This window comes from Fundulus heteroclitus, chromosome 2 (assembly GCF_011125445.2).
Source record: "Fundulus heteroclitus isolate FHET01 chromosome 2, MU-UCD_Fhet_4.1, whole genome shotgun sequence".
In the NCBI taxonomy this organism is placed as follows: domain Eukaryota; kingdom Metazoa; phylum Chordata; class Actinopteri; order Cyprinodontiformes; family Fundulidae; genus Fundulus; species Fundulus heteroclitus.
Genome location: NC_046362.1, coordinates 13938732 through 13963801, shown reverse-complemented (window position 1 = coordinate 13963801; position 25070 = coordinate 13938732). Strand labels below are relative to the sequence as shown.

General features: G+C 40.6%; 1 protein-coding gene across 10 annotated transcripts in view; it reads left to right on the top strand.

Moving 5' to 3' along the window:
* tjp1b (tight junction protein 1b) overlaps positions 1-25070 on the top strand; it is a 108713-nt gene that overhangs the window by 21493 nt on the left and 62150 nt on the right. For all 10 annotated transcript variants that reach the window (XM_012880292.3, XM_036148463.1, XM_012880286.3 and 7 more), the window contains one exon: positions 8279-8420. In XM_012880292.3, the coding sequence (XP_012735746.2) occupies positions 8279-8420 (142 nt within the window). The remainder of the gene's footprint in view (positions 1-8278; positions 8421-25070) is intronic.

Here is a 25070-nt window from a genome sequence, read left to right as displayed (position 1 = left end):
GCATCCTGCATCCTTTTCATTGAAATTATCCCTTTCTTTCTTCTTTCTTCGGTAAACCAAAGAAACGTACATCCGACGATTTGGAATGCCTCTGTGTGCAACCGGGAGCACAACAAGTCGTAGGCAATGTTTAGATTCCAAAAATAAACTAAAAGTACGCTCTAATTCACCCGTTTTGTCACGCTGGTAAGCAAAAACAGTGCTGTGTTTTGCCGACCACCGTTACCCGGATGTAGCGCGGATGTAGCTCGTGACATCACGCGTGAAGTGCACCTATCACTGTGCAGCTAGAGCTACCCCAGACCCATTCATTTTGGCGATGCTGATTGGCCAAATATTTATAAATCTTCCCTAGCAACAGTATACGATTGGTTATTTCGCTACACTTGTAGGGCTCCTTGAGTCACAGCCCCACAAGTGTAGAAGAAGAGAAATGATAAGTCTGTTGGTGGAAATGCACTGTTAAATGATAGAGTCAATCAGTAGAAGTGTTTTAATAATTCTTATTACATGTAGCCACGTACTATTAAGTAAAAACTGACATTAATAATACTTTTAAAATCTATATATATTTTGACTTTTCCCCTCCACATCTAGGAAGGGCAGCGCCCGAGCGCCCCCTATGGGCCAGCCGCCACCGGTAAGATCTCTATCGTGTGGAGGAAAGGAGCTTCAGACTGCTGCCTTAAACATTATTACGTGACAGAAAACGCACATGGATGAAGTGAGTCAAATCTGGGCCTACAGCCTTTTGAACAAGAACTACAAAGTGCGTGGTCTCTGCTCTCCGGACATTTTCGTTAATTTCTGAGGTGGGCTGTGCCTTTATGTCGTGTCACGCAAAGGATTGTGGGACACCTTAAGGCTCCTTAGGGCCAGTAAGGGACGTCGCATGGTTCCTAGGCTAAACTAGCCGCGAGAGGAAGCATGCAGGCTCCGTTTCCTACCTCCTTCCTTACTGACTGCACTATTTGGACAGCACTTATCATGACGACTGCTGACGCACTTCCACTACAGTCCTTACTCAATAAGGGTATTCAGATAGAGTCTACGTCTATTGGTACCTCACGGAAATCAACAAAAATGTCCAGAGAGCAAAGAGCATGCACTTTGTAGTTCATTTTCAAAAGGCTGTAGGCCCAGATTTGACTCAGGTCATCGATGTCCGTTTCCATCTTGTAATGACGTCAGAGTTAAAGGCACAGCAGTCTGAAGCTCCTTTCCTTCCCACAATATAGTTCTTACTGTTGACCTCATGAAAGGTCAAGGAACAGGAACTCAGAGCTATAATTAGATGTATACGGATGGAGCCAGTAATAGCTGCACAGGTTTAACTGGACTTTATTGGAATGAAGGACACTTCCTATCACTCATTCACAATAACATCTAATTTTTGCCATCAAAAGGATAGTTTTGTCTTTGTTTTGTTTTTTTCTCAAGCCGTCATATTCAGTAAAAAAATAAAAATAAAGAGAGTAGCTGAAACAATAGCTATAGCTTCAGAAACCACTGTAGTAAATTATAGCTGCAGTAAACATGTAAGTTGTTTATATTCCACTTCGCTCTCACCAGTCATTCAACAGGGTACAAGCAAATGTGGTAAAAACCCAGCGGGAATGCGAAGACATGGATGTGTGGTGATGTTGTCTGGTGCACAGAGGTGAGGGGCGATAGGTGTGGATATTCAGAGGTCAGTGTGTTGAGAGCCTGTAAGAGGCACTGCGGGGCTGCCATGGGGGCAAAACGTCAACCGATCCTCTAAACGCTGACAGAAAAGCCAGTCGGGCTGACACATGTGTGTGTGTCAAACACATTACACATTTCTTTTTGGACACAGATGTCTTTATTTTAGGTCGAAAAAAAGTGTAAGTAACTATATTTATTACTCTAGGACTCATCCCATGTCCTCTGTCTGCAAGAAATATAAATCCAGCCTTTTTTCCCCCATAATTACTATGAATGTATTAGTGGTGAAGGACCCAAATGCATAATTATAATTATAATTAGGGTGGATAAGAGAACCTAAAGAAAAATAACCAAATGCAGAGCACAAAATCTCAGTTGGAAACAAAAAGCAGGAAAAAATGCACTAAACAGCTGGAGGTTGATGGCATGGAACAGAGAGAGTCGACGAAGACAGTGAGCGAAATACTGGTAATGCTGATCGTCGGATGTCAAACAGGTGAGTCTGATTAACTCTGCGGCTGTGAGGAAAACTAATGAAATTGTCTCAGAAGCAACACCAGAGAAATGAACACCAAAAGAAACGAAAGGTTGAGTCAGCTAATAATTAACAGAACATGTTTAAACGCTAAGGTAACCCAGAGTGGGAAACATACAAAAAAATACTTAAATATTAATAAGGATTACAGAAAACTAAACATCAGAGTAACTACAGGAAAACAAAATAATTAAAATCCACAGTATCTTGTGGCAAAGGTTCGAATGAATTTAGAAAGTTCTGGTCTCTTTCTTGTATGTTTTAAACAAAAAATAACCGCAGATCAAATTTAATTAGTGTTACTTTTGACTTCTGCTCACCGTTTTCTGTTCAGCACTCGCATAAGCAAAAGAAATAGTGAAGTAAAAACAAAAAAACACTGGTGAAAAATCAGACACTCTGAAAGAACCGAATGCTTTTTATTAATTTGGTTAATTTTTAACCATCTCCCTGTTGCAGATGTGTGACAACACCATGACGTCCAAATCGCACCATTCTGGGGCCATTTTTGTGCGTATGTGAGCCATGAATTGATTTGCGATTGAATTGAGGAAAGAGGTATTTGCATCTTTGCAAAGACAGCGCTTCCTCCCTTTTTTTTTTTTCTTCCAGATTTTATTGATTTATTTTAATTTTTAACTAATTGCACAGATTACTCTTCCCAACGTCTGGTCAAACGGTCGGAGCGGCTTCCCGTGCTGCTTACCTCCACGGTGTATGGCACTGAGATAACGCACCGCTCCGCCCGAACACTTGCTCCATTCATTCACCCACCGGGTTTTATATGTGTGCCATGTGCACGCTCATTAGAGGCAGAGCAGCTCTGCTTGCCTTTGATAAAGGCAGAATAGCGGCAACAGCTCTCTAAATTAGGCCTGCTCTTTCTAAACAGATGTTCCTCTTGCCTGCAGTCTTAAAAACCCATTCCCTTCTTTTGCACGCGGCCCGAGAGTGGCTTTAACCCAACCTAATACCAACCTTTACACTCTGTTGCAAGCCCGTGAGGGGATTACAACAAGTCTATTTTGCTTTTATGTTTTTTGTTTTTTTTTGGGTGGGGGACATTTTCACCTGCACTTTTCCCCCCAAATAATGATTCCGCTGCCCTTCTAGTTTATTTCTCTTTATGTGTTTTAGTGTTTATGCTGCAGAAAAACCCTCCAGATTGCTCCCACTTGTTAAATGTTGTATAAGCGCTGGCCAAGATGAGAGGAATGAAGCATAACATTGCGTATTGAGCTGCTGATTAAGCAGCAGCCATTATTGCTTGAGCTAATCTTAGCTGATAGCTCCTCTAAGACAGCCTGAGGGACAGCATAAAGTCCTGCAACTGATCAATGTCCTCCCCGCCCTCCCTTTGTGGTAGCGTTAGGCATCTGCTCAACCTTATTGGCGAACAACCTCATTAAACCCGGCTGTGGTCATCTGGCCATCAGATTTCTGCATTGATGTTGCTGCATTAGCCTTTGAGGAGGTTTCTTCTTTGTTCGTGCGTCTTGGAAAAAGACCAGCAGCGCACACCTATGACATCAGGGCCAAGCAGATGCTCGTTTTGGCGTGAGACCACTCACAGGGCGCTCAGGAAAACCAAACGGCAGATTAAGGGCTGAGGCTGCTTTTAGGGTCATTGCAGACAAGAGTAAGCAAGTCCCAGCACCATTAACACTGGTCTGAGGTGAGCGAGTAGATGTGGACGTTGTTCAGTCAGAGTCATGAGAGCAGTACTTTAGCACATATAGAAACGTTTTCCGTCTTCGTAAATGTTTAGAGATGCGATAAGAAAGACGAGGGCGACAGCAGATTGCAAGAGACAGAAATCATCCCAAACGAAGCTTGATGTTTGTCATGCAAGCGACAGAAATAAATCCGAGGGAAGGTCGGCAAACACGTGGAAGAGGATGTTCTGGTTAGATGAGACCAAAACAGAGCTTTTTGAGCTCAATGAAAAATGCTGTGTTTGGTGGAATAATTATAATGCAAATCATCCTCAACACATCATCCGCACAGTGAAACTGGGGGATTCCTGAATGTTGCAGCAGGAAGAGTAAAGCTGGTCAGAATAGATGGGAAGATGGACAAACCTAGAAACAAGCCAGGCCCAGAAGAAAAACCTAGAGGCTGCAAAAGACCTGAGGTTGGGGTGATGACGGGCCTCCCAGCAGGAAATCAGCCCCTAAACATACAGTATAAAATACTAATTCTGTGACTTTAAAATTAAAGTTTACAGACACTCCCCATAGAATTTCACTGAGCTTGACATATTTTGCAAAAAATGTGCAAACATTTTATTCTCTAGATGTGCAAGGTAGACATACCACAACAGACTTGCAGCTTTAAATGCAGCAAAAGGTGGTTCTCCGAATATTGACTCAGCGAAGGCTAAATGCAAAAATCATGCCACACTTATCAAGAGTAAAGGGATTGTAAAACTTTTTAAAATAGATCCTTTCCTTCCACCTCATAATTATACACTGCTTTTGTTCTGACCATCATATAAAATCCCAACTACATGCATCTGAGTTTGTGGTCCTACCTTGAATTTTCTTTTGAAAAAAGTTCAAGGGGCATAACTGTTTTGCAAGACACTGTGTTTATACACGGCTAAACTGCAGGGCCTGCTAACTGCAGGATAAACTGCACTTTTCTTTTTTTTTAAATCAGGTTGTGTGAGCTGATCAAAAAATAAACTGTGTCTTACCAAAAGGAGAGACAGAGCAATCTCGGTTTAGTGACTCACAGAAACAATAGTGGGCCCCAGTAAAACAGCTATACCAATACATACACAAAACGGTCCAGTGGCGTTTGTGTAACAGTGATTTGAGTTTAAGTCTCAGCAAAGTAACACCCATGTTGATATGCTAACAGGACGGTTGCTACTTTTTATACCCTACCTGATCAGCTGAGTTTACCAGGAGTTGTTCTGTTGCTCAAAAATACAGTATATTTTCGCCTCTGAATAACCAAGCATAAATAGGAACATTGAATCAAAAACTCAAATCAAACTTCAAAACAGCTACTTTCCCAAAGACTGTAAGGGCTATCAGTCCATGCTGACACCACCAGTCCAGTTCATGATCTGTTGCCTGTTACAAACACACAGCTGGTCACACATGTTTCTGATCTGATGAAAATCATTTACACTCACTAGCCAATGAGGATTCACACACCCAAATCTCTCAGGATCTGTCTGTTTAGACTTCCTTGCAAATTGCACAATTCTGCAACTAGATTTATTGCACAGTATTATAGGCTGCTATCTTTTTGACTTGGAAATAAGCCCATTAGCTGCTAAGGACTACATGCACGCTCCAGACCCTCAGGGAGTGTTGTCCAGTACATACAATAGTAAAATAAATGAATTAAAAAAAAGATCATGTCTTGTTGTGTCTTGGTTATGTGTACTGTGTGTATTCTGAGCCGGTGTGGGCCTCGTCAAAATATCGTTTGGGTAGCACATAATGACAAATAATGCTTCTTGATTCTTCTTGATAAAGATAAAAAACTATATCTAGCAAAGTCCAAGCATGCTGTTTTCACTTTCATAATGTTCAGATTTCCTCTCGCAATGATTTATGGGATCATGGACACCTGAAAGTGGTTTATAGTTCATCGAGCCGGTGACGTGCATAGTACTGTACAATCTGTATTTCTAAAAATGTCCCTTTAATTGTGAGAACTTTCAAATAGAAGGGAAATACATTTTTATCTGAATCTGCAGCTAATAGTAGCGCTGCAACAATGATATTCCACTCCTTTTCCCACTTGCAGCCAGAACATGCTTAACTCGGGGTGATGCCAGTCCCAGATCTGAGCTCCAACATGCGTGCCAAATCAAACACAACATAAAACTGCATGCAAATCGAGGTCGACTTAAGGCAGAATGCATTCATTAACCTCAGTGCATCCGGTTAGCTGTATTAGGATGGACTTTTTTAAAGATCCTGACGAAAACGGTCGTCTCATTCATTAGTAAGCAAAGTTTAAAAAGGACGAAAATGGTCCTTGATGGAAAGGAAAACATTTTTGATTTTTAAATCTAGTTTTGGTGGCAGAGCTTTGAATCTTAACGGGCACTGGATTGGGTAGCTGCTGGCTAGACTCCCACGCTATTTGCGGTTCAATTTATTTATGTGATGCAGATTCACAACAAATGTTTTTTTAAAGGTGTTTTACAAGAGAAGCATATTCGTTCAAATATAAATATATGTAATTAAATCAGTCCAGTCACAGATTCTAATTAATTACATTCAATTCCCCAAACAGATTGCTCAAACTGTTGCCTACTGCAGGTAAAATACTGACTGCTTATAATAATTGCGCTAAAAAAAAAAATCAAAACTATCAGTTTACATTACATGTATACATATGTAATTAAATATTCTATAAATAAAACCTAAAAGGTTGACTATTCATCCCATAACTCAAATCCTTAACATCATACTTGCACTAATTTGAAGGCATATCCACTCCATACAGTGCCTATATATATTTTAAGTAAAAAAAAAAGACATTTCTGTTTGATTTCACCTTCACAAATCTCCAGTGAAGCGCATCATACCTGCAGATTTGTAAGAGCGGATGAAATAGTTTAGTGCACACGTTATATCTGAGTCGGCACAGTTGCTGGCACTACGTTATGTTGTGCCTTTTGTGGCCCGAGGTGTTTTGGCTGAAATCCACCACAGAATCCACATCCAAGAAACCAGTCTGTGAATGCGCAGGACTGCAGCAGCTTTGTAATACAGTCCAAGCAGATTTTCTCATTAGTCATGTTTGCTGAATTGTTTATGAGAACTATCCGAGGTCAGCTGTAATTGACCGCGTGTATTGTTGAAGGCTTTTTACTCTGCATTTCTAGCCAGTAAGCACATCTATCTGCCTCGGGCAACTATTGAATTGATGCAGATAGAAAAGTAGAAGGTGCTTTTCTCTTTCTCCCCCCTATCCCTGTTCATCCCTTCCTGCCGTGATATTTCTGTGCTACATGTTCAAACCTCTGCCGCTCAGCATACGAATGGAGATCTACCCTCTGTTAGCTTCATCGATGCACATTTATTAATCGGTCAGATGACAGCCAACTGCAGAAGGCTGGGAACTTTATGAGCAATCTACTTTAACAAGCCCAGATGTTCCTATGCCCAAAATAAATGTATTTTATAGCAATAAAACCTGCTCAGTGTCCCACTGATCGAATTAAGAAACCCTCCAACTCATAATATGATAGATAATTCAAAACATTTGTGTTTTTTTGGTCAGAAATTTAGTTTCAAACAAATCGGAAAGAAATGCGTGCATTATTCTAGATATATATTATAGATAGAGAGACAGGTAAACCTGAACAACAAAACTGCAATTGCGAATGACCATCACATTAAACAGAAAAAAAGCACATTCAAATGGAAATCCACTTATGGCGTAACTGTGCTGTCAACATGAGAGCAGTTTAGTAGCTTGTGTGTGCATTAATTCTCTATAATAAATTCATCCATCCATTTCCCGACACGCTTATCCCTGCTGGGGTTGCGATGTGCTGCTGCTGCCTATCCCCAGCTGTCAATGGGCGAGAGGCGGGGTACTATAATAAATTCCTAAAATGTATTTTAGCTTGTAGCGTGTCACTTTAGTGATCTAGCACCTTTTACCAAAAGTAGCACGCGTGTGTCGTTTATGATTGGAGCATTTTTCTCCTGTAAGTCTCAGCGACAGCGTCACCACAGCGGCCCCTCTGCCTGATGGAGCCCAGCTGCTGTGGCGCTCTGATCCTGCCGCGCCCGCTTTGGTTACAGCGGCAGCACACCTCTGAGCTCGACACCGAACCGAAACGAACCTCTGTGGAATGGATTCCCGTGGCACTTTAACGGAGGCCTCTTTAAATGCCATGCCATCCAGCGGGTTGCTCCGGCCTTCTGCAGAGCACATCCAGTACATAACCACGGCATTCTTCTTCATGTTCCTCCTCTGCTTCCCTCTGACATTTTTTGCCCCTGGTGTAATAAATGAGGCTTGCTGTGTTCCTGAACTTGTGCTCACCTTCTCCTTTTCCCCCCATGACCTCAGGATTCACCCCAGTCCGACCGCCGGCTCCGTCACAGCAGCCTCCTCCGCGAGCACCGTTCAGGGTAAGCCATCACTGCGCCGCATCAAAGGCCGCATCCACCGGAGCAAGAGCCTGGACAGCATCGATCTCCTCGACTCCAATGTGAGTAAACTGACTGACACGTCAACATAACCTATTAATGACTCGTATCGATTGCCTCCAGGCGCTGTAATGTATGACCGAAATGTACAGTTCTGCAGACAAAGACGAAATGAATTTCATTTTGTGGCCGGAGGCACTCGGCGAGGCTGCTGACACAGTCACATGGAAGCGTGTTAGTGAGACGGTACACCACCTGCACGAGGTTGTGAAGTCTTCAAACATGCATTTCGTATCAGCCAAACTCAATGCGTTATGCCCAGCTATGAGTTAACAGTTGCTTTTTGTAAATTATAAATTACTAACTAGATGGTAGGGACTCCTACGCTGATTTAATGGCATGCTGGGAACGCTGACCCAGAGGAGGTTAAGGCATTGTCTTTGTTTTGGGGTTTTGTTGCATCGTTGGAACAAATGGTATAAATTTTGCTGTCTTTATTGCACATTTTTCTCTTTATAATTGTCATTGGAGGGAGTCATTTTTATGCAGGCAAATTGTTGGGCACCCAAGTTAAAGACACTGGTGGAGTCAAGGGTGGTTCTTTCGAGACCACCATGTAAGGCCCAGACCGAGACCGAGGCCAAATCTTTAGAAATAGACAAATATTTTGGGAGATTGATTTTTATTTTATTTTTTTAACGGTATACATCCCAAAATGCAGAAATTTATTTAAAAGGGTTAATTACTCAGCCAGAACAGCCCATTGGTGTTAAACTAATCATTGACAAAAAAGACTTATATGAGATTTACTAAATCGATGCAAAGTCTCTTTATCAGCGTACGTTGCACAGTAGTTGTTTTATATATAATAATAAAAAACACCCTAGGCGAGTAATAAAGATTAAGCATAAAAAGATAATACATTTCCAGATGTTTTTGTTTAAAATTAACTTTTGCAAAAATAAGGTCTGGCGTTTCATACCTTATGAGAAACTGTGGCGCATGTTTCTCTTTGGGCTCTCCGGTTCACATTACGCATAATGAAGGCAAAAACTAACAGCAGGCAATACACAAAGGTTACATTTTTTTCTTCTTTTTTTTTGTTACTGGTAAGTTTGTTTTATGTAGAAGTAAGATTAATTGGCTTCCTTTAGACTTATTACTAAGAGACTTTTTCAGTGAGGCGGCTTGGTTAAACAATGGAGGAAACTTAAAGCTACATAACTTCAAGCAGGTCTCTAATTTGTTACTTAGATATTCTCCTCAGGGCGCAGCGCTCTCCCCCTGTAACCAATCAATGTTTTTTAACTCATGCAATCAGATTAATTCATGGGTCGTGTCAATCAAAGTCACCCTTGCAGTTTAGAGGCGCAGGCGCCAATGACACTTCAACATATAGACGTTATAGAGTCTTTGAACAACGACAAGACAGGAGAGAAAGAAACTCGTTTAAAGGTTAAAGAAGAGGAAAAGATTGCAATGAATTCATCAAATTAACACCAATGAAATTATTTTCCATGTTGTTTTTTCAACTCTGATTGCAGTAATGTGCAAACGTTCATGTTAAGTGCTCATGTTAAACGTCTAGTAACACTAGATCTATTCCCTCTCACCTGGCTGATCTCCTCCACAACTATTGATAATGTTTTAACTTTAGCACCCGTGCGGACATATTTCTGCTGTCAGGCTGTAGGTGTTTGCACCATTAAAGCTAGACAGCGGGTGGAATCAGCTCCTTTAACTTTGAGGATCCAATGTGGTAATCCAGCAACAAGAAGTTGCGTTCATAAGTAACAATAGCATTGTGCTTTTTTCTGAGATGGCTGCATGCGGCTGTGCTCGTTTGCGACTCTCGGCCACCGTAAAAACACACTTTTTTTTTTAAATGGCTGTGTGACTCTCTTCTTTTGCTTTTGCTTTTGAGTCACATTCAGTTTTTTTTTTCTTGGGATGTGCATCTGCAGGGGAAGATCAAATGGAGTTACATTTTTGTATGATTGACAAAAACTTATAGTATCTTGAACCGGCCTTGACTCGATGTCATGAGACCGGGCACAAAACTGACCCCAGACCAGAAAAAGCCCGTCTCCAGACCAGTCTCCAGCCGTGGAGCCCTGGTTAAAGATGTTCAAAAAGCCTTAAAATGAAATTGTTGCAATCTAATTTAAAAAAAAAAAATCAAACCTTTTAATTTGACAAAAAAATTTGGAAAGAGAACAATGTAACTAATCTATGCCACAGTTATCAGTACCCAAACAACCCCTTTAAAGTAAATATAACTGAAACATTTTCTTGACTTATTTGTCACTCTTTAAAAACAATCACCATTTCTAGAAACTCTTTTGTAATTCATGACAGTCTGTTTCCTCAGAGTATATATGTGACGTGACACAGATGCCCATCTCGCTTTACCATAGGCCATTAAGCAGCAGGAAGACACAGGATGGTGATTTAGCAACCATTAAAGGCTAGGACGAGGATGTTACATGCAAAGGGGGAAAAAAAGCTTTTTCTCTTCTAGCATTACAAACATAAAAATTTGCAACTTGCTAAACTTCACTTGGATCTGAAGTGGGTGCAAAAATTGTAAATAAGTGTAGCATTTGAATATAATTAGTGTGTTGTTATTTAAAAAAAACACTTAACTAAAAGAAGAAAAGTCTATGGTTATAAATATTCAAGCGATAACTCCAATTTATACTATATAATAAATCTAATCAGAAAAAAAACAAATATAGATTATGCAATTTCTGGTATTTCTGACAATAAAGTAAAATAAGTAAAAATAAAATGAATAACATCTTTAGAAAGTAACTAATTAAGGTATAAAATAGACAAATGTCCAAGTCTGTCGTTTTTCGCAACATAAAGCTTTTAAAACTAATACAAGTGGGTAACATACACTTAACCTCATAATTATCTGTACCGCTTGTAGATTTTGATTTATTTATTTTCATATTTAGTAATTATTTTTTTGATTTAGGTAAAAAATTTCTTTCTGGAAGGAAACAAGACAGTCATGTGAGGAACAAATGGTAAACTCTAACAGTGGTATTAATTTCAGAAAAAAGATCTGTTATTCACATTTTATTACAAAATTCCATGTTGTAAAATTATATATCCATATTTCAATGATCGGTGGATTTTTTTTTACTGTCATTACATCAATCAGGACTTTCTCATAATTGCTTTGCAGTTTGTTTGTTTGTTTGTTTTTACATTTCTCCACCAGTATTTTACCAACATAGCTTTGATAATGACCGCCAAATCTTTGAAGTTGAAAGGCCTGCTTCCCATCTCAATGATCTTTAGCTCCCTGCACAGATTCTCTATTAGATTCAAGTCTGGACTCTGGCTGGGCCACTCCAGAACACTGATATATATTGTTTTCCATCAGAAGAAACGCATTGTTCAAATTAAGACATTGCTTTAAACCTACATCTGCCAGGGGAATGTGTGGACTTAGGTGTACGCATATTTGAACAGCGCAAACTTACTTCCAGGGACAAGATAGGCTGAACATTCCCTTACCCACCACATGTTACATCAGTGTGTCGGCTCATGTTTGGTTAAAGCACTCAACAAATACGTCAAAATAATATTACTCAGGTAGAACCAAAAAGTATGATGCAATAAAACTTTTGAAAGCATATAATTAATACTACTACTGCTGCTACTACTACTAGTACTACTACTACTACTAATAATAGTAATAATAATAATAACAACACATTTTATTTAAAAGCGCCTCTTATGACACTCAAGGACATTGTGCAGAGCAAATAGCATAATAACAGTCGAGTGGAGGATCTGTGACGCTGTGGGCCGTTTTGTGTTCCCAAAGGACTTAGAACCCTGTATGAGCGTATATCTTGATGAACTCTTAAAAATACCAGAATATATAACGCAAACATCTGCTGAAATTTACCAGTACACTACAAACGGGTCACTACTGGGCAGTGGTGGAGAAAGTACTCATACAATGTACTTAAGTAAAAGTACAAATACACAGACAAAAATTTACTCAAGTAAAAGTCAAAGTACCACATTATTATTTCACTTAAGTAAAAGTAAGAAAGTACAAGCTTTTAAAACTACTTAAGTATTAAAAGTAAAAGTACTTGCCAACCATAATACCTAACGGCTTATATAATGTCATTAAGTGTACCTATCGTATTTAGTTTTAATAAATCAGTAATGTACCATATTAATGAGCAATGCTGCAGATAAAGCATGTTTTTATTGTGTTTACCCCCTGTGACAGTTTAGATTTAGATATTTTATTCTATGCATCAGAATTCCAGGGATCAATATCGGCAGCGTTTAGCAACTTAACTTACCTCAATATGTTTTTTCAAATTTGATAGTGAATTTTTGAAAGATAGAATTTCATGCTTTTGGGGAAGGCAAAGGCGGCATTGGAATTTCCAGGAAGCGTTTTTTGACCTAGTTATTTCAAAGAAATCTTTTAAATAAGGCCATTGGTGGGGCAGGTCTTCTGGAGGATGACTATCCTTGGACTCCATTCTGGGAGTTAATGATTCTGCAGGTCCTGCGTACTGTGCTGCTCTTCTTGAGGGAGGGCCTAATGGTTATTTCCCGCTTTGGATTGGTTCAGCGGACTGATTCTGCTCTCGCCATTGGATACTTTCAAACTAACGAACAAATCAAAAAACCGAAATGCGTCTTGGATGTAACGAGTTACGAAACGCTGTATAGAAATGTAGTGAAGTAGAAAGTACAGATACTTACTGTTAAATGTAGTGGAGTAAAAGTAGAAAGTATCCATTATTAAATCTACTTAAGTAAAGTACAGATACACGGAAATTGTACTTAAGTACAGTAACGAAGTACTTGTACTTTGTTACTTCCCACCACTGCTACTGGGTCTGTCAGCAGGCTAACGATGCAAAAGGTACGCCCGTATCAACAGAGGAAGACAGCAGCTCGCCAGAGACAAAATCAAATTGAACTGAAGAAAAGAGAGCATAATTGTGCGCTCAAGACTTTGAAGGATCTAGAGATTGTAGAAAATGAATGGTTGAATGGTCAAAGTTAAAGGTTTTTCCAATATGAGATTATGCTGCAGCAATGAAAAAGAAAAAAAAAAGACTTCTTACACATTTTTTTTACCAGGGGTGCCAGAGGGTTTTCTGGACCAGGGACCTCCTATAACACAGATTTAGACCAAACGATGCCAAGTGTATTAAAACGACAACCTGTAGTGGCTGTTAAAATCCATAGTGGTTTCATTTCAGACATGCACAAACAACTTTTAATTAACAAAATAAAAGATTCACTTCTGAAATGACTCAAACTGGTCCCGGGTGCTGAGGTGGCTGGTTTCTGATACCTTTACTGTGTTAAGCGGAGATGAACAGCTCTGATGTGCAGAAATCAAAGCTTATGCGGTTGCGATGCACACTCTCGGCGCACCTCGTTGTTTGCAGACGGAGCAGCAGACTGCTGAAGGGCCTCCTCCTCAGGGGAGTTATACCGTGTTGACACTTCAGCTCTGACCCGACTGTGAATTCAGCTCTATCTTTTCCATCTCATTAAAAGGATGCAAAAAGCCCCGAGCCGGATGAATTATTGATACAAGAATCGTTCGGCATTAGTGATATGGGCTTTTCGAGAGCGTGAGAGTTTTTTAACGCTCCCGGGGTGCATGCATTAAATTTTCATCGTGTCTTCTGCTGCTTTGCAGTTTAATAAAACTGCTTAAACACGATTTTATGTGTTAAAAAACATAAAAGAGCTGCGGCCACATTTCCAGCAACTCTGGGGCACGGCGAGCAAATGGAAAATAAAAACCGGGCTGATTAATGCGAAAAGCCTTTATTGCCTTGAATTGTTTGAAAGCGGCTCGGAGGAACGCCATGCCTGGTGGATAAGGTAACAGATGTCCGTTTAACAGACTCTTGTTGGCCTGAACAGATTTGCTTTGAAGCCTTTCCATGAGCACCGGAGGGTTTGATTCCAGCCTGCTCTGTGAGTGTTTGGGAAGTGAGGAGAAACGCTGATGCAGTTCTGGAATTAGAAGCAAGAGTTTAGATTTGTAGTTGTTCTCGGGCTCGACATGTTGCTGCAGACCCGGAGGACTGTGGGCAGGTGAGTTTGTAGCCAAAGTCTGTGAAAAGTGCAGCTGCAAATCACCCAGATTGGTTTTGAAGCAATAAGGAAGACCTTCTCTGAAACAGATATCATCTGATATTTCATTTTTCATTGACGGCGCCTTCACTGTGCGTATTAATGACTCAACGTGCGCTAATGAGATAAACATTAAGGATTAGATTGTGTACTAATAACAGGCTTGATGGTCCCCCCCCACTTCATTAACATGGTGGGCATGGCCTTCATTTTTCACTTTTTAATTTGTCTGACCAAGGAATCATTTCCTACCAGCGAGGGTGCCACCCTAGATCATAGATTTTTCTGTGTTGTAAACTGTGTTCACTAAAAAAAACTGTTTGCAGGGTGCGATGAGTTCAACTGCACTACTGTTGATGGGTTAAGGGTTGGTGTTGCATGGATTTAATCATCATGTTGTATTTGACTGATTCTTTCCTATTTCATAAGGAGAGACGTATATTTATGAACATGACTATACTTTTAGCTCAGCTCCGTGGATGCGGTTAACTGTTCTTAGTTTGTTTGTCTAATGAACTGTTAAATGGTCCAAGAAGGAGCCTTGTGGACATTGTATGAGTGGCTTTTTTTTTTCTCACCGTGCTCCAGCATGCATGTTCGAGTTATTGTGATATTAAATGTCTAAACTGTAAACCCGTCCTCTGAAGGTCAGTGATGGACCGCCGGCGACCTGTCCGGGTTGTTACCAGCCTCTCGCTCATTGATTGCTTTGGCGTTAAGTCGCTGCAAAGATTGACTGGATGTAAATGAATAAATAATAATAAAGGATTCTGCACTTCAAAGAAAGCAAAATGAGTGTCTGTTTTTCAGTAAACAGCAGAATTTCTAGCTTTAAAATGTGTCTGTTAACACTCAGTGGCACCTCGATAAAGAAGTGTGAAAATCCTTCAAATAAAGTCACGTCGTACGTAAAAAGTGAGAAAAATCAAACTAAAAATATGACATTCAGAATATTGTTCTTATAAAATCAGTGGTGCTATACTGATTGGCATGTTGCCTTTGTACAACACTCTTTTGCCAACAGGGCAGCCTCCATTTCTCTCTCTCGCTCTCTCTGATGTGAAAAGCTGAATTAGAGATGATTATTTATGCTTTTATTTCACCTCATCTTGACTATTGAAACAGCCTTTTTTATATGTTTGAGTAAGAAATATCTTGGCCATCTGCAGTTAGCAGAATGCTGCTGCAAGCCTTCTAACCAACACACGAAAGAGACGGCACATTATTGCAGTTTTTATCTCTTTTCATTGGCTACCGATACATTTTAGAGCTCATTTAAACATTTTAGGCTTTACATTTAAAACCCTGAGTGGCCGAGCTCCAGCTTATATTACCGACCTTTCACGGCCGTCTTCCCCTGCGTGCAGTTTTAAATCCTCCAGTCAAAGGCTGTCAGTGGTTCCATGAACTCATTTCAGGACCGGAGGGGATCGGTTTTTTCAGAGCTGTGGATCCCAGACTGTGGAAGATGTTGCCTTTATGTTTACGCTGTCTTGACACTGTTCACTCTTATAAGAAGCAGTAGCTTTTAGCTAGTTTTGAACTAGTTTTATGCTATGACGCTGCATGCATGGTCTTGTTATGTTTTTATTTTGCTTTGTTTCTATGGTTGTTTTCATTGTGAAGCGTTTTGTGGTTTTTATCCTGTGAACGGTGCTACATGAATAAAGTTTACTTACTTAGTATACCTTAAAGTGCTTATTCACACAGTCATCCTTTGTATCATGTGAGCCCCAGCTTGAGTGTTTATTGTCATAAAATGTTGTCATTGTGTAACCAACACACACAACTCTAGTTAAAGTCCAGTAGAGATGAGCAAACTCCACACATTCACTGTACATCTGTAAAAGGTAGGACAGATAAACTGTTTACCTGGCTTGGCTCTCTTAACAATCAGTTTGCTTGTACATACCTTCTAGTGGTTGTTTTTGGAGACTTGATCTCTGTGTGGCAGCAATTTAACGTTGGATCCTCATCTTGCCTTTGTTTGTCGTAGAGCCCAGTGGTTTTAACCGTTAAAATTGTTCCCCAGGTCAGGTTTAGGGAACTTGAAATTTCCTGACTTATGGGGAATAAAACACAGCTGCCTTACGAGGTCATCGTCCTCTCCTGTCTTTCCCATTTTGAAGAATGGCCAAATGAACTGGGCGTCTGTTTCACTAAAGGTTCAGTCCAGTGTTTGCCACTTATTTCTTAATGTGGGAGTCTTTCCCCACTGAGTAGATGCAAATAAATAAAACACTTATTGATTGTTTTTTTCCTTTGTTTTTCTCAGGATGATTTGTAGGTAAATGACTTGAAATATTTTAATGAGTTGAATATATACTCTTGTATGTAAAATGGATATTTTGCTCTTTTTAAGTGTTATATTCTCATATTATGTCCTTATTGTTTAGCATCTTTAGCATTTCAGTTTAACATCCTAGCTTGCTAACACTAAATATAAACACCCTGACAGACAGGAAACTCACTCATTTAGTTTGTATTTGCTCCCAAAACCTGCATTCCCAGTTAAACAACCATGCAAACCACATTTTCTTCAAATTTTTTCTCAAATATCAACTTGATTTTGGTCAGTCCTAAAATTCAGTGGATTAAAAAGAAAACATTTGGATTGCAATGATTTGCATTCTGTCTGTGCATGGATATCAGTATTAGATCATCTCTCGTGGTATAATAAATCTATCTCCTGGTCCGGTCATTTCATTTCTGTGAACTGCGTGATAGATTAATATATTTTTGTGGATGTGATGGAACAGCTGATTGACAGACTTAAGTCTCTAAAGCCATGTTACCAGCAGGACTAAACAAACGTGATAACCTCACATCACTGAGATTTCAGCAGCACACTGTTCCAGTCGACCAAAAAAATACCCTCATTTGAAGTATGAAATGAAAATCGTGCTGCTGTGTACAACGGGGGGGCATTTTGATGGTGGCAGCTTCAAAGCTGGAGTTGACTAGAGTAGATCAGCGGTTACAGATGAAACAGCCAAGCAAAGCCTTCCTCTGAATGGGAAAAACCGTGGTGTAGTGCAACTGCAAGTCATTTGATGCTGTCTCTACCAGCTTTGCACATCTTCTTTGCAAAACAGCTCAAGCACAGTCAGCACGGACCCTATGTTTTATTGTATCATCAAACCCAAGAACTTGGCAGAAAATGCTGAGATTAAATTAAACACAGGTGGTTACTCTTTACTGATGCAGACACTTGTAAAGCCAATCGGTTACCCTGGATTTTAAGTCTGCATCCACACGCAGAAAAGTTTGAGCATAAAGAAGAACCTAATCAGGCGCTGTAATACATATGCCACGCCAGTGAGTGGCGCAATGACGCTGCCACATAATTAAAGAAGGAAGAAGAGCGGGACGAAAAACAAGGAGGGCCACACAAACTGGGAGCCGGTTTCAAACGTTGTCGGTTTTGCAGCCGCTTCGTGTGGAGGGGACCCACTATCCGTCTAAAACGTTTGTCGGCAAGCCCGTCTTTGTGCGGACAGGACCTTTGACGTGTCAGAGTAAACAGGACTGAATTCAAAGACGCCCCGCACTTCACAGATTAAAAAGGAAGATCTAAAACCATGCACTCTTTCTTTCGGCGTAATCCTCACATCCTATTCTTCTTTGTTAGTCTTCAAGTGAGTGACTGAACAAACTGTGCTCGTTTGTTTTTATGGCCTGCCACTCAGAGGATGCTTCAAACAGCTCTAGAGGCCATGATCTCACCAGGGAAAGACAGCTCACTGCTCAGATACAGACTTCTGGCTTTTCCACTCTCTCTCTCTCTCGCTCGCTCTCACTCTCTCGCCATAAATATATATATTTTTTGTCCAGGCAGCGTGTGCACTGGAAGAAAACTTGCTGACTTGCCCAAACTCAAATGCAGCTGATGGAAGTAACGGTCCGCCTTACAGTGAGTGATGAGCCTGCAGGATGCTGAGCCGAGGAGCGGTTTCCATTGCATTCGACTAAAATGTCACAACAAGCACTGCGATGCTAGCGAGCCACTGGATGATCTGATTGTTTGTCTCAACACACAAGTGAAGGCAGCGGTGGACTGAGCATATGAATTCAGCTCCACAACTATCATTGCTCATTACTGTGAAGCTAGATAATCAATAGTGGTTAAGACTTTGTTAAGATCAATTGCTTTTTTTTGATTGCTTTTCTCTCCGGGTCGTCTGGGGAGGACTTTTGGCGTGGCGCCGACTCCTGCTGTCATTTGTGTTGGCAAATGCTCCACTTGTTCACAGAAAGCTTGAATCAGATTTTAGTGCTAAGGCTGCAGAAAGCCCCTCAGAGATAAAGAGTGGTGGTGGGGAGGTTAATAACAGCCTCCGGAGTAGCCAGAGCCTTTGTTTGTCACAGGAGCTATTATTCTGGGTTTATTGACAACAGTACATCTCATTTCAAAGCTGCTGCATTTACAGTATCCTATTTATTTATTTATACAGCTTCACAGAGATACAGCAATCCAACTGTTCATTCGTCACAGAAAACAGCGTTTAGAGCTACACTTTCTGGTTCTTAAAACCGATCTTTTCTAAATATGCCAAGTCAGGGCTCTGTGGTGTCAGATGGCAAACTCACGGTTTTCTAGAGGTGCACCGATCAAAACGCCGTTGCCAGTTTCGGATGGTCAGTTTTTATATAACGGACAGCCAGCCGACACCAATTTTAACTGAATAGAAGATACTAGCATAGCTCACCACGGTCAGGGAAAAGTTTTCAAAAGGCACACTTCGTTTCCAGACTAAAAAAAAAAAAATTTAACTGAAAACGAAAATAGATAGGGCAGATGTCCTTTCCACTCCAAGTCTTGCTCGCTTTCTCACAGTCTTAATTAACAACAGACGAGTCTTGATGCTTTTTTAGAAAATAGTGACCTTGAAAATATGCTCCTGCGCCATATGTTTATCCACTCAACTTGTTTTTAAACATTTGCTAACATTGAAAATACCTTCCTCCGAGGCTTCTTCCCTCAGTAACAGCAACCACACTGAAGAGTGTTGTTGTTGCAGCTATTGATGAATTTTTTCACTTACTAGCTGGCTCTTTCTAGCAAAAAAGAAGAGGCATCGCGTTGTGCAGAACCTGGTGTGGTTTAGCTCTAAAGCTGGTAGAGGCCATCAGGCCAATCACTTGCAAAGACACAGGATCATGGCGTTATTTGAAAGAGGGAAGGGGGCAGATGCTCCAGACAGTGGTAAAGACCAGCTACAGTTACGAACACTGTGATGGGAGTTTGAATTTGTCTTCTGTTTTCATGTCCTTCCATTAAAAGTTTAAAAAAATCAAAATTAGTTACTGTTTCTTATAATATTTTGGTACTGTAAAATGTGTAGCGATAAGGCTTTCATAAAAACGGCTACTTTAAGAAAAGAATGTACTCCCCAGAAATAACCAATGAGCAAACCATGCTAAATTAGGGGAAAATGTTAGTATATCACTGGTATAGTTAAAATGACCTGGAAGCGTCTGGGTATAGCGTGTTGACCGATGGAAAAAATATCGTAATTTAGAATTTCAGAAAGGCAAATCAAGCTGAAATTATGATTTCGGTCACCAGCAGGTCCCTCAGGGCATTTCTTGTCAGTTTTATCTGGTGTGTTTTACTTTGGAGCCATGTCAAGATATATTTATCCATACATAGATTCTTATCTTTTATCCTTTAAGAGGAAAGAAATCCACACCACTTTTGTGCACTTGAGGCCGTTTGAAGACAAACCTTGAGGTTGTTATTTGCCCTTTCTTGATTTCCAGACAGATCTACCGTGTTTACTGCCTCCCTCAGCTGTTTTGAAAAAATGTTACAGGAACGTTTGCTGCAGAGGGTACGACCAGGTGAGCTCCAGAGAAGGATCCGACTGTATCAGCAGGAGCAGAGGCGGCTAAGCCAAGATGAAAGGCACAATTAAAACAATTACTCCATAACAGATGAGAATCAGTCACCAGCTGGGGCCTGAGGTTTGGACCGGTCAGAGTCTTAATCCCTTATTAGTTCTGCTTGCCCTGTTCCACTTTTCAAATCTTACTCTTGGCTGCAGTCTTTCATGGACAGAGGCACTCCCCCCCCCCTAACTACCACAAGCACCAACCGACAACAACAAAAAAAAAGAAAAAAAAAGGTGGAAAAAGCCCCAGCGTAAGCACTTATTCGCTGCTCAGTGTTGGGAAAGTGCTGCAGATGCATTTACAGAGAGAGCAACTGCAGCTGAATTAACCAATCTGCATATTCAGGGAGCCTGTTATCAAGGGAGGTTGTTCCTGCGCGATGGAGGGGCCGTACCTGAGCGGCACACACCGAGCCAGCGTTGTGGAGAGCTAGGGAGGGGAGGGGAGGAGCGGGGATGGGTGCAAGAGATTTATCACGACCAGCCCCGCAGGAGGCCTTATTGCAGGGAGGAGAGGGGGAGGTGACGGGAGCCGCTGTGATTGGAGCAGCTGATTTGCTCTAAGTGAGGCAAGTCTGTTATGTAACAACAGTCGATTGGATGATTTTTTTTTTTTTTTTGTCCTCTAGGTGATAAGCAGTGGAGGCTTGGTTGGATGTAATTCAGAGGGTTTTTTTTTACATGTGACAGTGAAGGGCAGCTGATCATGCGTGATGCTTGTGAGGGTTGCATAGCAGATGTTAAGGACATTTCTTGAAGCTGTGGCCTGGGAGCAAGGTCCATGTGTCCACCAATTTGACATATGGTGGGGTCGCCGTGGGCCATTGTGCATAGTCTGCATTTAAAAGTATTATAACACACACCGTGTACCAGTATGTTTGAGCCTCCAGTAGTTCTTTGTGACTTTCTCGTAGTCTCTCGTGGAAAAACAAGAAAAACCTGAAGCAGGGGGGGAAACAAATCTCTCAATTGTGAATACAATAACTTGAATATGTATTCAAACCACTTTTTTTCCCCATTTGTCTCATGACGACTACAAACTTTGGTGTACTTTATTGGGATAGTGTTTGATGGACCAGCACAAAATAGCGTATAATTGTGACTGTTAGCTGTAATTTTGTCACCATTACACCTGCAAGTCTTTTGGGTCGTGGCTCTACCATTCTTTACAAAACAGTTCAAGCTCAGTCAGACTGAATCAAGAAGATCCGTGTTTAGATGTATGTCTGGATTTAGACTGGAACATTTTAACACATGACTGCTTTGCTCTTCACTGTTCTGATGCAGCTATGGCTGAATGTTTAGGCTTAATATCGGGCTGGAAGGTGAAGCGGAAGGTTTTTATTTCGGGATTGCCCTTAGCTTCATTCATCTTCCCATCAAGTCTGGTCAGCTTCCTGGTTGCTGCTGGGAAAAATAACCTACCTGCACCATGATGTTGGCATGACAATGTGTTACCAAAGAGACACTGTGTTCAGGGTGTAGCTAGCCTTTTTTTTTTTTTTTTGCATGGAAGCCAGAGAGTAACATTTTAGACTCTTCTGATAGAAGCGCCTTCTTCCACACGTTTGCTGTGTCAAACTGCACAAATAATTTCTTGTTCCTCTTTTCCTGCCACTCTTCCACAAAGGGCAGGTTTGTGGGGTGCATGACTAAGAGCTGTCCTGTTGACAGGTTCTCCACAGTTGTGGATTTCTGCATCTCCTCCACAGTCACTTTTGCCTCCTACTCCGATCAATGCTCTCCTTGCCTTGTCAGATTGTGTGTAAGGACACATTTGGGAAGGTTGTGCCGTTATCTATCCATTTTCATGTGATGGGTTGAACAGACCTCTGTGAGTTATTCAAAGCTACGAATACTGTTTAGCATCATTACCCTGCTTTAACCTCCATGACTTTATCCCAGACCTGTTATGTTCCTTAGCCTTTATGACGCTGTTTGTTTTCTAACAAACCTCTGGGACCTTCACAGGACAGCAGCATTTACACTGAGATAAATAATTACCCACAGGTGTATTCCTTTGACTTAGTAGGTGACCTCTGATGGCAATTGTGTGTACTGCATATTATTTAGCGGGTATCAGAATAGATAAGACTGGAGGAAAAATGCAGCCATCTTTTGTGGCAAAGAAATGTGTATCAGTTTTATTTTTCTCTCACAAATATGCACTACGTTGTGTTGGTCTATGCCGATAAAATTCATTGAAATGAAGCTGTCACTTCATGCTTGCTCAGTATGAGGGATTGCTGCAAAGCCATGGACAATGCAGACGGCTCTACGCTTTTCCAGGAGTAAATGCTGCTTATCGGGACTTTGATGCAATCAACTGGTTCCCTTATATAGGAAATCTTTGACCAATCTGAATAAATCTGACCCAATCTGTATAATATGATTGAATTTGACTTTGTAAAGTGGCTTGAGATGACATGTTTCATGAATTGGCGCTATATAAATAAAATTGAATTGAAAATTGAATTTAATTGTTATAACCCGTAAAACTGTAGAAAAGTTCAAAAGGAATAAATACGCACGCAAGGCAACGCATGTCCATTTTCTCGATCCCTTGCTCCATTTTCCCCCTGTTAAAAAAAATAGAAACCCTAAAAAAAGTGACGCATAGCACTGATTTTTAGACATCCGTTGGGAAAAGCTAATTCAGTGTTACATTGTCAGTTTCCATGTTTCCACTGTAGCTCGTGTAGATCAGCCATGAGGGATGCAGAGTGCAGCGTCCTCCGATGTAAAGGGGGCCGTTTGAAGCAAATGACTGGTGCGTCTGAATTGCTTTTATAGTTGAGCTTGTGCTGCTCATCAACGGCAAATCACCTAAAGGGAGAGGAGTTAAACCCGCATAAATCCCAACAACTCTATTGACTTTCACCTGTGATTTATAGCAGGAGGGAGAGACCTGGATGCTACGCGCCAGCAGCAGCTGTGGATTACTGTAAACGTGGCAGTAAACCAGCATGTCTTACCATATGGGGCTATTTATACCGCGACAGACCCCTTTTCATAATAACCTTCTCTTACTCTTACAGACTGCTGGTTGTTCATGTTACTTGTTCCTCGTTCGAGCTGCTGAGTGCGAGGTCAGGTGAAGGACGTCCGGCAGGATGATGTCATGTTGTTAGGAATCAAGATGGTGGTCCTGCCGGAGAAGTCAAGCATGACGGATGAATCAACTCGGACCGTGCTTAAAAGCGCTTAATCAATCCTGAGGTCCACCGCTCACAGCTGCGAACCCTCACTGGACTTTATTGGATGTTGGATGATTATCCGAGACGGAGATTTATTGTTTGCATGAGAGTCTGTGCTGTGTTTGTAGTCTATAGAGTGTCTAAAAAGTGAAACAAGCAAGATACAACATAATCTGACATTTAAGGAATTGATCGTTCAAAGGGACAGTTGAAGATTTTTTAATGGAGATTCTGGTGGTTATAAGCGGTTGATATCTTAGTACTTTATGGCTTGATATTAAATCTTCTTTTGGTTTAAATCCAGATTAGCTGGTCCCGCAGGATTAAGCAAAAGCTAGTCCTAGAGGTACCAAGCCCCAAAACGAACTATTACCATCTTAAAACAGCTCTAGCATCGAAAAACCGTCACAGCTGTTTATGCAAATGTTTTTTTTATTATTAACCTTAAAATGATCTTCATGTCTGCATTGGGCTATTTTCAAAGAAGACAGTGACTCCACAAGAAATTGAAGGAGGAAGCAGTGCAATCACCTTCATTGTTATCATTATTATTAATGTTAACATGTGGGCATTGTAACAATCTCTAAAACAATGTCCACTTAAACTGCTATAGTGTTTTTGTTTTTTCATTGCTTTAATTTGATATCAAATAGCAGCTCCTCTCAGAAATGTTCACATCGATCTCTCTCAGACAACTGATGGACACCGACTCCAACCTCAACAGGTCCCCGATTCCAACGTACACTGCAAAAATCGATCTAAAAATAAGTAAAATGTTCATAAAGTTAGTGTGTTTATCCTTGATTTGAGCAGGTAAATAAGATTATCTGCCAGTGGAATGAGTATTTTGACCCCTAAAATAAGATAATTAAACATCCTGTACTTGAAATAAGATGATAGAGATGAATTCTTCCTATTGTAAGTGCAAAAATCTTATTCCATTGGCAAATCATCTTATTTACCTGCTCAAATCAAGGACAGATACACTCATTTTAAGAAGATTTTACTTATTTCTAGTTCTGTTTTTGCAGTGTACCAATTGTTTAAAGGTAAATCAAATAGTGTTCAAACTAACCCCCATGATGGTTTTTAAGATGGTAGCGGTCCACTTTGGCTCCGGCCCCACTCAGCTGTTAGCTTCAGCTCCAACGACCAACTGATCTGGATTCACGCGATACGTACGAACACACCATGAGCGTATTTACAGTAAGTCACACAATCACTGCTTGTGACCTTTTAACAAAACTTCATTGAAAACAAAATCCTGAATGGTCGCTTTGGGAATATTATCTATCCGGATGCTATTTCTTACAACAGTTCCTATTTGGGAAAAAAAAAGTATTACCTTAAACTGTGACATGTCAGCAAAACAGTTGAGCTGTTTTATTATTATTATTATTACGCACTTGTACTTGTTGCATCACAATCCCTACATGAAGCCTGCATTACAATGTGATGTAAAAAAAAAAAA